We start from the raw sequence: 12375 nt of genomic DNA on the forward strand, positions 1-12375 counted from the left end.
AAATCAATGTATGACCAAACAATCACGTCGTCGGCCCACTGAGTTGACGTTGCTGCATGTCTCATATTTTCCTGATTTCATCTTATTAATAAAAGATTTAAGACTCGGTCTCATTATAATTAGACTTACTGTTATATCCCTACTTTATGGAAGGGTATCGTGGAGGAGAGCTATAGTGATTGCATGTTTAAAATCACAAGTTTAAGGAAATCAAGTGAACCCCACAGCCCCGTTCATAAGAGAGAGAGAGAGGGGGGGTGCATGTTTGATGACCGCATTAGGTCCACAGGAAAAGTCATTTTAATTGCATGTCAAGTACATACTAATCTTTTCTTCGCTGTGATAATTCCTTAAGAAAACACGGAAACACTTTAGTTCAATAGCAAATTAATTCGCCATGATTTCTCACGTTTTGACCTCTAAGGCTCGTTGCATTGATTATGATAAGTCATCATGAAGCATTGTTCCGCGTGCGTCACCCCCAGGTGATTAAAAATTGGTACCCGGGGTGTCAAACCATCCAAGAAATCAACACCTCTCGCGGACAGGTCAGGGTTGAGCGACTCTTTGTCGGTCACGTGATGTTGATATATACCCGGTGAGTGAGTAGTGTCCTGGCTGAGTGTTTGGCACGCTTTGAGTTGGCCGGAACAAGCAGTGCACGCTGAACAGAGCTAACCAAGACTTCAACACGTGATAAAATGGAGCAAGATATTCTCAAATGTAAGTATTTTGTAGTTTTCAATTGTTTACTACGTTTTTATCTTCTGAGCATTGTTTGAAGTTTTAATTATGTCTCTTTACACTTTATTAAAAGTAACTGAAAGTGGTGTGCATGATTTCCTTTCACTCCGTTGACATGAAATCAAACATCAAGCGGCGTAACTCTGACACATTATCGAAAAATGTTCAGTGCATATATTCTCTTACCTCCCTTGGTCTAGTTCTTCAACTGGTAAAGTTATATTTAAACAGTGTTAAACACGTCCTTTGACTTTCGGCAGGATTTTACTCTCTTTTTTTGCATAGAAACAAATTAGATTCAAAAGCTCGATACCAGTTTGCTAATTTCCCTTCTTTTATACAATATCCCGTGGAATTAGTTACAAATTCTCATCATGACATATTAAATATTGTCATTCAGCGTTAAACTTTTAGAAAGGTTACAAGTTTATTAATATGAACAATAGTTTGTGAGATTCAATATATTTTATGGAGATAAACCCTTAGTTGATAGAAAAAATAGTTTGCGATCAATCGATCCGATAATTATTATTTTATTATAAGTTTGCCGAAAAACTCTCTTAAGAAAAATGTGATTGATAACAAGAACTACAGATATAATTTTTATTGAGATATATCAGTCCCAATTGGGACAATGAAATTAATTCCAGCGACCGGTCCTAACCTAATTAATCACAGACAACTCACATCTGAGCAGACATAAACCAGCTCTTCACGAAGCCGATTGTTGCTCGATATTAAATTAACATTCCTTCTCTGTGAGTATCTCAATTAAGCCATTGTTTCTTCAGTGTTATCGGCCATATGTTGTAGTTATTTTGACCACAGGTAATGCCTTTAATACCTGTAATCTGATGCCTTCCTTGTCCCCTGGTCATTATTCAACACCAACAGCGAGCGATAACTTGTCACTCCGGTTTCTTATCAGTGTGATACGAGTAGCTTCCCTTTCCTTACTTGCACAATTAGACCCACCCCCCCCTTTTTTTTTACTCAATATCAAGAATAACTTCCTTATAAGAAAAGGGTTCAAAGTATATGTATGAATAACATAAAATAACTGTACTAAATATTTCGAGATACTCTGTAATATGATCAGGCGCTTGTGTTTGTAAACAGTACAAATTATCAATTTTGTAAACATTCCGTGACAATACACGGTAGGTATTATCTACACGTTTGTAGACCGTGTTTTGTGACCCCTTGATTATCGAGAAAGGCAGTAACAGGGTTACCATTTACCAAAAGTCACGGGGCGATTATTTGTTGATTTAAATTCTATATTTAGCGTGGGTAGATACGCAAGTCCAAAGGTATTTTCTTTATCACCTTTCGCTTCAGCTCATCTACCCGTGGGAAATCGCGGCCTGTTCCGCGCGCTAGAGAGAATTATCAGTTAGACTCTGAGAATTAACTTTTGTTCCTTACTATAGTAATTGGCCGCATTTTAAATAATAAATAAATAACATCAACAGTTTTTCATAATACAACAAATGATTAAAGTTACACAATTGTACTTTAGCATTTTTTAGAGGAGAAATATTTTTCCTGATCCATTTGATAAGATCCCTTTAAACTAAATAACACGCAAAAAAACAAAGGGTTTGATTGAAGATTCCACACTTAGTTCACAAAGCGCGCATACATTCAGACCACGCTACTTTGTTTTGGTTTCGAGGCGGGGATGAATCGATATGTAATGCAATTGATCTAAATCGCGCCAACTCTTTTCATTGGTTTAAGTCTTATAAACACGCATACCATGAATGCAGTCAAGCAAATACTTGGCTCTAAGCCAAAGGTATATATAACGAGAAACCAGACAGAAAGCTCCGCGCAAAATAGTTCCTCGTCTGCTTTTATTTTACTTTTTGTAAAACCACCTAATTTACCTGTTATGTACAGAAATCTTACATTTGTAATATGTTTAACTATAATTTGCACAAAAAATATTTTTATGGTGCCTAAAACTTTTTGGAACGCCGCCAAGTGGGCTGGGACCTCATCTGCGTAGTAATCGTGTTCTAATTCCCGCATGTTGATTTGAAACTTCATAGTACAAACACGGAGTCCTATACGTTCAGATAACAACAAGCCTTGGTCGCGCACAGAGCCACGTCGGGATTCTTTATAAGCATTGGATTTTAACAGTAACTTAACAACAATGTGCTAGTGTTAATCATGTTCAAAAAGCAGGAAAATTTAAACATGTTTTCTTGCAATGGAAATACTCCTCAGGAGAAAGATGCGAAAGGTAGGGATTTAATTTTAAGTAAAAAATTGTCTACAATATGGGCAAGCTGTTGTCAAGGAGCATGTTAGAAAATCCTCACGATTTTAACGGACTCGTTTTGTATTTCAGCTAAAGACAAGGACAGCTTCACAAAGGCTTACAATGTCGGACAAACTTTGGGAAGCGGTGGATTTGGCACTGTTTACGCTGGAACGAGGAAACGCGACAATATGCCAGTAAGTTTTCCCGCGGAAAGCGCGGAGACGCGCTAAACGTCATTAGGTGCACATGTCAAACTGATAGTTTTTTAACAAGTTTAATAAAATGTTTTATTTTACTTTTTCAGGTCGCTATTAAGTTAATCGCCAGAGAAAAAGTGATCGAATGGGGAACTATCAACGGACATCAGGTTCCATTGGAAATTTGTTTATTGAAGAAAGTGTCCGCATGTGCTGGAGTTATTAAAATGTTCGAGTGGTATGAAATGAAAAATTACTTTGTGATTGTGATGGAAAAACCAGAACATGTACAAGACTTGTTTGACTTTATTACTGAAAAAGGTGCTCTTGATGAGGAAACTAGCCGAAAGTTCTTGCGACAAATTGTGGAAACTCTGATCGCCATTCATAAAAATGGAGTTGTACACAGGGACATTAAAGATGAAAATATTCTTATAGACTTGAAAACAGGAGAACTTAAATTAATAGACTTTGGTTCAGGAGCATTTTTACGAGACACAGTGTACCTTACTTTTGATGGTGAGTGTCAGAATATGGGATTCTTTAGTTTACTGAATCTGTTTGGCATCACTGGATTTTAATTAATTTTTTTTTAGTTTAAAATCTCCCCCAAAACTGTGGCTCCTCCTTATTAGGTTTTCCCGTCCCCCCGCTAGAGTTGGCAGATGCTCTGAGCAGGTCAAATTTTTGCCCCAGCAGCATTCATCTCCTCTGCAGTAGTAGCTATTAATAGCACAGCAGCAATGGCGCTCCAAGGGCTACTGCACTGCTGATGTTATCTAATCACTTATTTGATTAAACTGGAGTTGACCACTGGATTAAACCACGTGTTGTGGATTAAGGTCATCTCTAGCATTCCTTAACACCGGGGCTTTAAATGCATAGTTGCCATAAACTGTAGAAAGTCGCAGGGCTCTGTTATTGTGCAATATGTCACATGACAATAGTGGTCTCTATTTAATGTGCCCACGATCATTCATAATGGGTCTGGGTAATTCAAGGCATTTAATTCGGCAGGTTTATATGACTTTGCAAAATTAAAGACATAATACTAGTGGCATAACAAATTTGGTAATATTCTTAAGTTTTGGGGAGATTTTTCTGAACATATGGCAAGATTAAACTCTGTAACCTACTCAAAGTCCAAAATATTCCTTATTCATTGGAGCGTAACCAATGCCCTAGAAACTTCACTCAACAGTGCCGTGATGCTAAACAGAAATAAATTCCACCTGTACAATGAATTACTCATACATAAACCTATTTGATCTGCAATAAACTGACTTGGTCGCTAATTTATGCAGTTTTATAACTTTTTCTCCGTTTTTGTTTTTCTAGGCACGAGAGTGTACAGTCCCCCAGAATGGATCAGGTTCCATCGCTATCATGGCCGCTCAGCAACCGTCTGGTCTCTGGGAATTCTGCTGTTTGACATGGTTTGCGGAGATATTCCTTTTGAACAAGACGATCAGATCATGAAAGCCGAAGTCTGCTTCAGGGGAAGACTTTCACATGGTAAGCTTAACTTTCAGACTCCTAAACATGAAAATTTGATTACTCTTGAATATTATTTAAAAAAATTATTTTAAATTCTATTATTGCATTGCGTATAACATTCTCTTGTTTTGATTTTCAGAAGTGAAAGACTTGATCAAGAAATGTTTGTCCATCCGTCCGTCTGACCGCCCCAGTCTAGAGGATATTCTCAGTCACCCATGGTTGGCCCCTGCCCAGCTGTCTGTGGACAAACTTGCAATTCGTACCCCCTCAAACAACAACATGTCCTCGACAGGTTCTGTGGATGGGGAAAGCATGAGCAGCCAAGAAAGCATATGATAGCGGTAGAAACTTTAGATCCCCAATAGTGTTCAACGCCCTGAAGACGCGCCAAAACAAATCTTCAACGAACCAATGCAAGTGCTGGCGCGGCACTTCCGATTCCGAAGCTCAGGGAAGTGTCCGACTGATGGACACCACGCCGAAAAACCAGTCCTGGGAATATTGGAAGTCTGAAGGAGGGAGGCTCTTCTCCAAGAAACCTTCTTTTTAGTTGAAATATGAAAAAATACTGGATGCCAAAGAAATTCCTGACAAATAAACGTTTTAACCTGAAAGGTGCGAGAACTCTCTCTGTCTAGGGAAAGTGATGCTGAAATATGCAACCAATGCTCAAATACTGTATTCATTTGAAAGGATGATCAATTCTTTTTGTAAGAAATTGCAAAAAAAATATTGCCCCAGTAATTGATAAGGTTCAAACAATTGAGTTTGACCTTAACACTGCCATTCCAATGCAAGTTAGCATAAAAGGGTACTTTGCATTGCTGAACAATTTCCCCTAAGCATTTTCAGAAAATGTTTTTTATACAAATGTCTGGTGCTATGTCAATCAGTAATTCGTTAACTTATTAATGTGAGCACATTTTACACCAACTTGACAAGGTGCCCTGGAATTTTGCCATATTGCACCATACAGAATTCTATCTTTCGACGTTTTGGTTTTTTATCAACAAAACCAAGAAAAAATGTAATGCTTTTGACTTAATACTCTAAGATCATTTCTCTTCCGAAATATCACTTGACATTTATTCCATTGTCCTGGTAATTTGTATGATTTAATTATTCATTGTTCAGAAATGCAGGTATCCCATCTACCTGTAATAGATTGCCTACACCTCATATTTCCGATAAGCCGTGAGCTAGCTAATATCATTTGTAAATAGTCATTTTAATTTATTGTATAAATGAGTGGGATGTTTTTAAATTTTGGAGAATTGTGTGTGAATTGTACAATTGTGTTACCCGACATGAAATGTCACGTGTGTAAGGATTATTTATTACGGGTGAAAATTTGCCCCTCATTGCATCATTGTTGTATATAACTTATTTTTTTATGAATGATTAATAAATGGAAAAAATCCTTGTTTAAAAATAATAAAATAAAATTTGAATTTTAAAACAAGTTTTCTATTGTTATTATCTGAAGGCAGCTGGAAAGAATTTTACAAGTTTTTTGGTGGTGTTGTTAAATATGAAAGTATTTATCAACTCTGCTATGGGAGCTTGGAAAACTATCTTTTCTGAAGTTTTCAGTTGCTGGGTAAACATGGTCAGTTTCCCAGGACATGCTTTCTGTTGCCATCTTTTTTTTCATGGATTGAATTCTGGTGTACTACTTATTCTTAAAAAGTTAAAAATATTTCGGACTGTTGGGTATGTAAACAAATAAATGAAAAAATAAATTGTTCATGTATGAAAAAATGCTGGTCTTCCTTGACGCAGCCATTAAATTCTACAGGTCTAAAACTTGAATAAGATATTCCCCCGTGAATCCATTATCGCGACATTCTTGGCTCGCTGCCAACGGTAGGTAAAAAGTGTATGTATACAAACTGCGTAGATACTGAACTCTTAGCGACTAGCGGATTACCGCGGTTATATACAGCAGGCCTCCATAGCGTGATTCTCCGCCTGCTAAGACAAGGTGAAAACTAGGTCACGGAGTGGTCTCAATGGTGTTTACGCAACCGTAACATATCGCATGGCTAGCGGAAGGTCAAGGAAATATAACCATGGTGCGCAATTTTTGAGAAAGAATATTCCTACCTTTACTATTTTGATTTTCGTTCTGTGTTTTATCGCTATTAATGCGCTCTCTTTCTCAATATTTTTTCTCTCAAATCTCTCAATTTTTCTCTCTCTCTTTTCCCTCTCTATGTTTCCTTTTTAAGGTACTCCACTACAACGAGACTTTTACTTTTAAAGACACTGCGTTACAAGATGGCGATTTTTAAATGTTTTGTTAAACTGTTTGTATCAATCGATTCAGATTTATATCATCATAGCTCAGTGGTTAAAGTATCAGGCTTGTGAACCGCAGGTCATCAGTTCGAATCCACCTGGGGCTTTTGTTTATGTTTAATGAATGAAATTTTTGAAAAATATCATTTTTCAACTAAAATTGCACATTTTGTCGCCTATTTGACATATATATATATACTTCTTATCCATCACGCTTTCTATCATAATTAAGCAATTTTCTGCTAATTTGAGAAACTTTTTCAAGGTGTAGTGAGGCACCTTAACTGTTATCCCTCCTCCTCCTCGAAACTTGTGCCTAATCCAATATGTTCAGATGACCCTCTTCTCTCTCTCTCTCTCTCTCTCTCTCTGACGTCAAAAGGTCCCCATAGTTCCGGCCTTCCTCTCGACAGAATCCGGCAGAGATAGCCACCAGGTTGACAGGAGGACACATGACGTAAGAGCCCCGAGTGTCCAGGCTCTGTTACCCGGACCTCGCGTGCGCACAGACAAATCGATTGTCCGTATTCCTCACGCCGATCTACCTGTAGCGCGCGGACTACATAGAGCCGGTATAAGGCATATTCAAAAATGTGAGAACAGAAAATATACATCGATCTACTTGATGAGAGAATAAGGTGAAAATGGGTGAGAAAAAGCGCATTTAGAAAATATTTCTAGAAAGATAAATCGACGACTGAAGAATTTAAAGCTCCGTCGTGCAATGATATGTCTAAACAAAGAATACGCCGGGTCAGAGCGAGCGAATTCCGAGAATACAGGGCTTCCTTATGCGTGATTTTTTAATTTTTTTTATAGGACATGCTCTGCATGCGTTTTACGAAAATAGAGGGAGAGAGAGATAATCAGAGAGAGAGAGAGAGAGAGATAATCAGAGAGAGAGAGAGAGCATAAAGATATATCTACGCCTACACATACTATATACACTCACTATTTAGCCACATTCACTATTATTGATATTGATTTTTTTAATAGCTGACAAGTATTATAAACAGAGCAATCATTTTGCAACATTGAAAATTAAAATAGTAAGAATAGAAATAACACAACAGGTGTCATGAAGCATTATAATTGGGGGAAAAAACCTCCATACTCAAATCCAGGAGTTATTCTTGAATTTACTTTTTCTTTTTTGAGGGCTTTATTCTGTTTTTAGGTTGCCTTCATTTTTGTTGTATCTAACATAAGGTTGAACCATGAAGTTTCTTTACGTAAAATTCCCAGCCGTGAGAACATTATGCCTACTTCGCCAACTGTCTGCGTGGCCCAAAACGACAAAGAAGTGTCTAAATATACCACCGACAGAATTGATCACGCCATTATTATTGAATTTTCGTGTTGTAAATATCAAAAGTAGCAACGCACTTATCACGGGGTTAGAATAACTTTAGTATCGCGGTGTATTTTGGGAAATCTTTTGTATTGTGACAGAGAAAATATTCTTATCTGGTAAGAGATAAACGGTATACATATATACAACGGGTATCAGGTAGACCGAGCACGTCTCCAATTCCAGATAATAAGCCTCGGTCCAAAACATCGGGTCACGAGCACACACAGACGGGGACAACGGTCGGTCGGTGCGTAGCGTGGCAAACCTCCGCGAACAAACATGATCAACTACGTCACAGATAAACGGGGAAAGTCTAATTTCAATTCGGGGGAAAACTAGGTCAGGCCCGACCTGTGACCTAGATATTTGATTAGTGATCAGGTACATTGGAACAGGCTTATTTTAGAACCTCTGTGACATTTCTTACTTCAAGTCGTGACTTCGAATTTCATTGATAAATATTATAAAGCCGTCGAAGCGAAAAATATATGGATACAGTTTTGAAACAAAATCTTCGTGTGAGTCACAATTCACAGCAAAAATAAATGGCCGATAGAAAACGTCTGGTGTTTATATTTTTTTGTGTATTTCAAAATTTAGTGCCGTGTAATTCATCACCGATTGCACCATGAACATCCAAATCACCGTGCTACTGTTCAACAAGGGGGAGAAGTTTTCCCTGTCTTGTTAAAATATAAGCGCTTAAAAGTCCACTGTTTTCAACCCAAACGCTATCATACTGAGGTTATCAACCGATACAAATAATTACATTGCTGCCGATATGGAAACTTCTTTTTAATGAGCCTCATCCTCCTAAGCGATTTCCCCGGTTAGGACGGAGAACGGCGGTAACTCGATCCCGACCCCAAATCTTTATCTCCAATGTTAACATCTTAATGTCCGTTGCTCTTTGTAAGTGAATATTTATGGATATACATGAATTCATTAAATTGCTACTTGTTGAAACAAAACATGAATGAGGCTCATTAAATTCCGATTACTCGCCCCCTTTAACCCTTGCTGACCCTTGTTCACACCGGTCGACGCCCGCCGTGGGATTTGACTCGTCGAGATGCACTGAACTGCAAGAACAGGTTTTACTTTACACAAAATGAAAAAAATAGACACTAAATTGATGTGAACGCATTCATTGGAATCTTCCCGCGCAAACACGCGAAACATTCATTCATTCATGTCGCACCAACGATGAGTTTATGTCCTAGCTCGGCGACGTCTCGCGGCGGGGGCCATAGTGTTCATTGACTCCGTACTTGAGGACGGGACTAAATCCCGAGGAATGTGTTCTCCATCATGAATTCCTTTTGAAAACTGATGTATGATTTTTGATCTTTTATCAAAGACCCGCCAAATGTGGAGTTATTTATCGTCTTCTTGGGTTAGGGACCCCGCGTAAGCTGCCCGGCCAGGACGTTACCCTAAAGAAAAACAAACGTAAACAACTTTTTGTTTACAAAGCACGCGAGGTTCCCTAGGATGACTTAAAATGCACCGCATGCGCAATGAACGTTCCTTATTTCATATATATATATATATATATATATATATATATATATATATATATATATATATATATATATATGTTATCGCTTGAATTAAATAAGAATAGTGTTTATTTAATCAACAATTCGAATGCGGTCTCACTCAATGATATACTTAGATTTTTTTCGTCCGGGTTTTATTAATAACTTTCAGTTTTTGTTTACATTTGTTTTATTTTCCAAGTATTATTACTTATTGACCTCTGTTTCAACAAATTCTGAGAAATTCGACTTCCGCCTCTCCGAAAAAACCGGGGGTCGCTGCAAGTGATGATACAAATACCGGAAGTTTATACCGGAAGTTATAATGAATCCCCGTGTAAATTTTGAAGGATTTACATCCGCGCTCTTATGTAAAACGTTCATAAACATGACACAAATAATGTCGCGTTGCCATGCATATGGTGCTCAAATTCAAACATAACTTTTACTATTATGAATACACGACTTAACACGAGTACACATGATTGGGTAAATGAAACAGATTTTTATCAACATAAACTCTACCATATGAGAAAACTGCGTGTGAAATTCTTCTTGTTGCGATCAAACGCACAAACAAAGATTGCAAGAGTCTGACAGGAACCGTAAAAGTTCAAAGACGGCGGGAATGGAAGCCTCGCGCTGTAATTTTATGTCACGCTAATTTCTGGAGCGTCCCATTTTCTGCTTTCTATACACGCGCTCTTCGTGATTCCATGTTTGTTATTGAGAATGCTTCGATGATTCTGTAAATGAGACCCACGCACTTGTTTTGGTAGAATGTCACACATTCTTTTCTCTCGGCTTGTTTGAACCTGCAGCTATAAAGTGCGTCATTATAAAAATTATTATTTTTATCAAATTTTCTTAGCGCGCAATTTATTTAATTTTTACTATCACACGTTACACCCTTATGTTAAATAATGTTTACAAAACTTCTGTAAAATATTCTAAAACAAGTGTTTCAAAAATCCATCAGGCGAGTGGGCGGTAAGCTAGATTAGCGCGGGAAATCGAGGCCCCTATCTTAGCCCCCTGTCTAGGTATGGGTGACTTTCCCATGTTTTTTCATTACTTATTCAACACCTTGGAGAATTCATTTGACCTGATAATACCAGAGAATCGGGCGGCTATCTCCTTCAACCATCTCACAAAAAGGTTATAATTTGTCTGTTCTTTGCTGATAGAAAAAAAGCTCGGAACGTTTAAAATTCCTGTGTGAGCTGGACCGCTAAACCCGTGGTTATAGGATTTCAATGGAGGCGGTTTTCCCTTCTTTTCTTTGATTTGAATTTTAAATGGTCTTGTTTTGATGTGTTTCACTTTGTTTAAAACCTCTCTTGAAGAATGAATTAAATTCCGGTCCCTTTTCCTCAATGATTTCGAACTGTTGTATTGGTTCTTAGTGAACTCAGAGTGGCGGGCTGTTTGTTTTGAAAACATGGTGATATCGTAAGTTGATGATTAGGGTAATGCCTGTACTCAGTGCGAGCATACCTTGTTTCTGAGGTGAAGCTTGTTTAATTTCTCCGTGCATTCTTATGAGTATCCTAGCGTTTGTGAAATCTACCCCTCCTCCTACTAAAACAAATAAATAAATAATGACTGAACAGTGCTTACTCATATACAGTTTATTTACATCGGAGATGGTCAGGATGAGAGACGTTGGCGCTAAAACCGATGACCCGGGCGGGTCTCACGCGCCATGACTCAGTGTCGTCTGCTTCTTTTGGGGGGCGGAAACCCGTACGTTAAAATTGACTCTGGGCAAAATGGAACAAAGTTTACAGATTGTTTGAAGTTTGTCAACATGTTTGTCATTGTTTTCATTCAGAGGTTCAGAGAAAACAGGCGTGGTACAGTCTCGTCTCATCAGACGCTGATGCGGGGGCGTACATACTTATGACGTCAGCTTCATGCTGGTGAGAGAACAGGTCCTTTTAAATTCGTTAAGGGGGGGGGGGGTAACATTACAAACATGTATCAGCTATATCTAACAACGGCCAAATGCAGAAGGGGATGGGGATCGGAGGTAGAATTCATCATAATTGTTGACTAAAATGTTTTAGACTTACTTTTAAATAAAGGGAATGAGACATCAAGGGGGTGTGGGGGGGGGGGGGGTGATTGCTACAAACAGCCGTCACAGGAGATAATTTTGGCCGGAGGAATGAGATCGAATTACGCGAGACCATCGTCCCCATCTTATTGAGATAGGCACCACTCCCCTTCAATGAGTTCCCCACCCAGCGACCGATATCTGAATCTGCGGACCAGATGTACATCCTGTAACATATGATGTTTGTTATTGCTGATATATAGAAGAATTATTAATGACCCTGACTGGCCACTCTTTTGATTGCGGCCGGCAGACGAGATGTAATCACCGTTTGTTTATTTTATGTAGCAGGGTCATATTGCGGACAGCTTCCTTCGGCCGTGGGTGTGAATGATGTATATACG

The 12375-nt window shown here is 38.3% G+C and overlaps 1 protein-coding gene across 2 annotated transcripts; it reads left to right on the plus strand.

Annotated features, from left to right (window-relative positions):
- The first annotated feature begins 338 nt into the window (after nucleotides 1-338).
- Nucleotides 339-6178, plus strand: LOC128169146 (serine/threonine-protein kinase pim-3-like). 2 transcript variants are annotated; one of them, XM_052835309.1, is made up of 5 exons: nucleotides 339-723; nucleotides 3107-3213; nucleotides 3324-3735; nucleotides 4555-4731; nucleotides 4853-6178. In XM_052835309.1, exons 1-5 carry the CDS (start codon nucleotides 702-704, stop codon nucleotides 5050-5052), a joined length of 918 nt encoding a protein of 305 aa, XP_052691269.1. In that variant the 5' UTR covers nucleotides 339-701; the 3' UTR covers nucleotides 5053-6178. The 2 variants fall into 2 exon arrangements, with proteins under 2 accessions (XP_052691269.1, XP_052691268.1); XM_052835308.1 differs by lacking the exon at nucleotides 339-723 and adding an exon at nucleotides 2079-2998.
- Nucleotides 6179-12375: the final 6197 nt, after the last annotated feature.

This window comes from Crassostrea angulata, unplaced genomic scaffold (assembly GCF_025612915.1).
Source record: "Crassostrea angulata isolate pt1a10 unplaced genomic scaffold, ASM2561291v2 HiC_scaffold_102, whole genome shotgun sequence".
In the NCBI taxonomy this organism is placed as follows: Eukaryota; Metazoa; Mollusca; class Bivalvia; order Ostreida; family Ostreidae; genus Magallana; species Magallana angulata.

Excerpts from the sequence above, each read along its gene's own strand:
- LOC128169146 (XM_052835308.1), top strand. The coding sequence starts at position 2,926 with ATGTTCAAAAAGCAGGAAAATTTAAACATGTTTTCTTGCAATGGAAAT. Across the intron at positions 3,214-3,323 it reads GGAAACGCGACAATATGCCA|GTCGCTATTAAGTTAATCGC; the intron begins GTAAGTTTTCCC and ends TTACTTTTTCAG. Across the intron at positions 4,732-4,852 it reads CAGGGGAAGACTTTCACATG|AAGTGAAAGACTTGATCAAG; the intron begins GTAAGCTTAACT and ends TTTGATTTTCAG.